Source organism: Myotis davidii, unplaced genomic scaffold, assembly GCF_000327345.1.
Source record: "Myotis davidii unplaced genomic scaffold, ASM32734v1 scaffold674, whole genome shotgun sequence".
NCBI lineage: Eukaryota > Metazoa > Chordata > Mammalia > Chiroptera > Vespertilionidae > Myotis > Myotis davidii.
In genome coordinates this window covers 1448450-1452077 of record NW_006286674.1, presented here as the reverse complement: position 1 = coordinate 1452077, position 3628 = coordinate 1448450, and the positions used below count along the sequence as shown (strand labels likewise).

Below are 3628 nucleotides of genomic sequence, written 5' to 3'. Positions count from 1 at the left end.
TATTTCTTCACATTATACAGATTTCATAGTAAAGATTAAACTGTCATTTAAAAATCAGTATAGAAAGAGTAACAAGGAATAAATTTCTAATTTCTGAACACCTCGTGATTTTTGTTCCATGATTTTGCTTGTTTCTGTTGCTGTTGAATTTCTTTGAAAACTGTTCCTGAGATCACATCTAGCTACACTATTATATTATGCTCATAACACAAGACAGAGCAAATCACATTCTGATTAAACCATTAAAGAATTTAACATATCTAGGATATCAAGAATATATTATATCACATACGGCTTCCATGTTTTATAATAAAAAATGTTTTCCTCATAAAAAACAGTCTCTAGTCTTTCTTACCTTAAAATGTTTCAAAGTACACTTGCTGAATCTGCCAATATATTTTCTAAGGCACCTGCTTTAACCCAAAAATAGTCATGAAGCCATTTTTAGTTCCATATCCTCAAAATTTTATTTTAATATTTTTGAAACACACATTCTGAGCTATATACATCTTCTGTTTAATACTAATGTTTCAAATGTTATCTATTAAATGTCAGAGACCACTGTGTGGCTCCTGAGGGACACTCCGCAATAGCACACACCATATCACTGAACCAATCAATTGTGAAATTAACCCATCTAATCTAGGCAAAAACGACAGGAAAGGGTATCTTATGCAAAAGATGGAAAAGCTTATGAAAAATATATTTAAAAAGGAAGAGAAAGTGTGATGTTTGATAATCTGTTCTATATGGATTACATTTTCCTGCACTTCTAATCAGTCTCTTTAAGTAAAACAAGAATGCTTTTAAGCAAATTTGGCTGGAACATTGTTGTTAATATAAAGTAAGATAAAAAATTTATATATTCACATACACATAAAACATACACACATATATGTATGAAATGAGTTTCATTTTCTAAGAATAGCATGAGAGTATGATTTATTAAAACTGCCTAAACATACTATCACTAGTTTTAATCAGCAAGCTATTATTGAACAGAAACAAACAAACATTTAATTCTATCACTTATTAGAATCCCCTCAAAATATCCTTTGTCACAAAGATTATAAGAATAAAAAATCTCAGGGTTAATATACCTGCTTGGATTTTCTGTTGATCATCTGTGCTCATCAGCTTCCAGCTTTCTGTGTGACGAACAGCATAGAAAGACTGAACCAGGAAGATCCACAGCTTATCACGCACAGCCTGGATCTTGCACGTAAAACCCTGCGTTCAAGCAACAAATCAGCAGCTGGTGAGAGCCACATTGTCATAGCAACCAGTCATTATTCCTTTCCGAATCTCCTTATTCCTAAGCTAGATCAATGATGTCATCACTTAGATTTTCAAGATCGTCGGTACATGTTCTTCATGAAGGCTTACTCTTCACAACAGAATTTTACAGTGAACATGAAGCTAAACCTTATCCTTTCAACTAAACATTATTTTAAACCACCAATGGCCTTTACATGAATACCTTCCTCAGCCTTTTCAAATCCACTATGACATTACAAGGTCAAATACTCTATGCAGTAGTAAAAATATGATGAAAAATTTTTTTATCACTCTTGTTAAATAAATATAAAATGTCAATAATTAGCAATTAGCTTAATAATTAATTATCAACTGCATTTAAAAACAAGTAATATTTTAATTTTGCTTTTCCCAATCAATACTATTTTAATATGATTGTTTTAAGACAAAAATGCATTATAAATATACTATAAAAATAAAAGATACTTGATGATTAAAATTTCTAAAAAATTATTTTAAATTCTGTTTTATATTTAGGAATTTTAAAGTAGTGACCAGAGAGAAATATAAAGTTATGCTATATCAATTAATATTGTTAAATACCACACGATGTCTAGAACTAGCCAGTAAAATTGCCAAATTCCAAACTTTTATAATATGTCCATTTGGAAGAAAATAAAAATGAAAATATTTTTGTACTGTAAGATAATACCAAATATACACCAAAGTAGACTATAACCAATCCCCATGTATCCATTACCTAGTTCCAAACAAGCAACATTTAAAATGGGCATTTTTTTTAAATCTTAAAACAGTTTAAATGTTAAACCATGTTAATGAACATTATTATTACATTCAATACCATTTCTTTTATACTGTCCGAGTTCAGTAACTTGTCCAGAGCCATAAGAAGAGAGCAACTATTCTCAGTGGTAATGTTTTCTTCGACTGCTTTTAAAATTTTGTCCAACAAATCAGCTGTGCTGCTCATTGCTTGTGACTATGAAACACAGAAATTGATATTTAATAGGAATACATGTAAAATGTGTAAGAAATGTGAGAGTCCAGCATTACAACATGCCATTAATCAAAACTGGCTGTTCGAAATCAATCAGAAATCTTACTTCCTCTGTTAAAATAATATGACTATTATTATAATAACAACTATTATTATAATAGTCCCTTTCCGTAGTTAAAAATACCTTCACACACACACACATTTATCTTAAAAGCCAAAATCATCCTAAAAATAGAGTTTACAAAAAAGTAAATGAAGTTCTTTATTCAATGACTACATTTAGAGAAAGTGGGTCCCCACGAAAACAAAGAATTTTGCATGGACCATAATTGTATTAGTGACCAAAACAATATCATTGTGACTTTAGTTTCTAAAACATGGCTTATGCTGATAGAGGGTTAGAGTTGGCTAGCGTTACATTGGGCTTTGCCAGGGTACACAAACCTGTCCCTTCCTGCCTTCATTATCTTGTGAGCCAAAAATCCTGTCCATCACTGCTCCAAATCCTACGCAAACCTGCCATCTGCTATGGAATTTATTTAAGCCATACTAATTTAATCAATGACAACCTGCATTTAAAAACTGTTGCGTAATTATAATCTGAACACAAAGATGGAACTAAATTTAGGATATAATTTTAGACAGAGTACCTGTAAGAGAAGAGCAAAATTTTCACTCTGAATGATCTTGGAGAAATTTCCTACAATAAATGCAATGCATTCTTCCTGTAGTCGAGATGCCATAGTCAGTGCTGCTTCTGTCCACTTCACTCTGGGCAAACTGATGATTAGCCTGTCACTTTCCATCAGAAGAAAAGCAGCATTCTTATCATTCTTATAATTTGAAAAATATTGGGGAAAAAGTTAGATTACTGCTCATAAAATCATTTTGTAAGCAAATAAAATACTTTTGTTTTCTTGTAATGCTTCTGGCAAAAAACCCACAAAATTTCAGGTAGCTAATACCTTTATCATTCGTTTTACATGTAATATCTATTCATTCATTCATTCAAAATTACCCCAAAGGGCAAACTGAGCTTCGAAGAAATCACCTTTTAAAGAAGCTAAAACAGGGGAGAAACTAAGATGGCGGCAGAGATAAACACCGGGAAATTAACGCCGCACACAACAATTGATTAATACCTCAGAGAAACAATACGGACTTCATCCAGAACCACAGGAAGCCTGGCTGACTGTAAACTCTACAACTAGAAGGAAGGAAAGGCACACTGAGACCCAGAGAAGCTGCAGGAGAGAAGCACAGAGGTACGGGGCTCGCGCACACGGAAAGGGACTGGCACCGGAGGACGCGGCGGTCTTTTTGAATCCGGGGGGAGTCACAAGGTCCCGACGG

At 32.9% G+C, this 3628-nt stretch overlaps 1 protein-coding gene across 1 annotated transcript in view; it reads right to left on the bottom strand.

The window, feature by feature from the left end:
* Positions 1 to 3628, bottom strand: part of KIAA1107 (KIAA1107 ortholog) — a 70107-nt gene that overhangs the window by 15335 nt on the left and 51144 nt on the right. Inside the window, exons 8-10 of the mRNA XM_006758178.2 lie at positions 2926 to 3108; positions 2120 to 2257; positions 1101 to 1230 (exon numbers count right to left, since the gene is read on the bottom strand). Coding sequence (XP_006758241.1) covers positions 1101 to 1230; positions 2120 to 2257; positions 2926 to 3108 — 451 coding nt within the window. The remainder of the gene's footprint in view (positions 1 to 1100; positions 1231 to 2119; positions 2258 to 2925; positions 3109 to 3628) is intronic.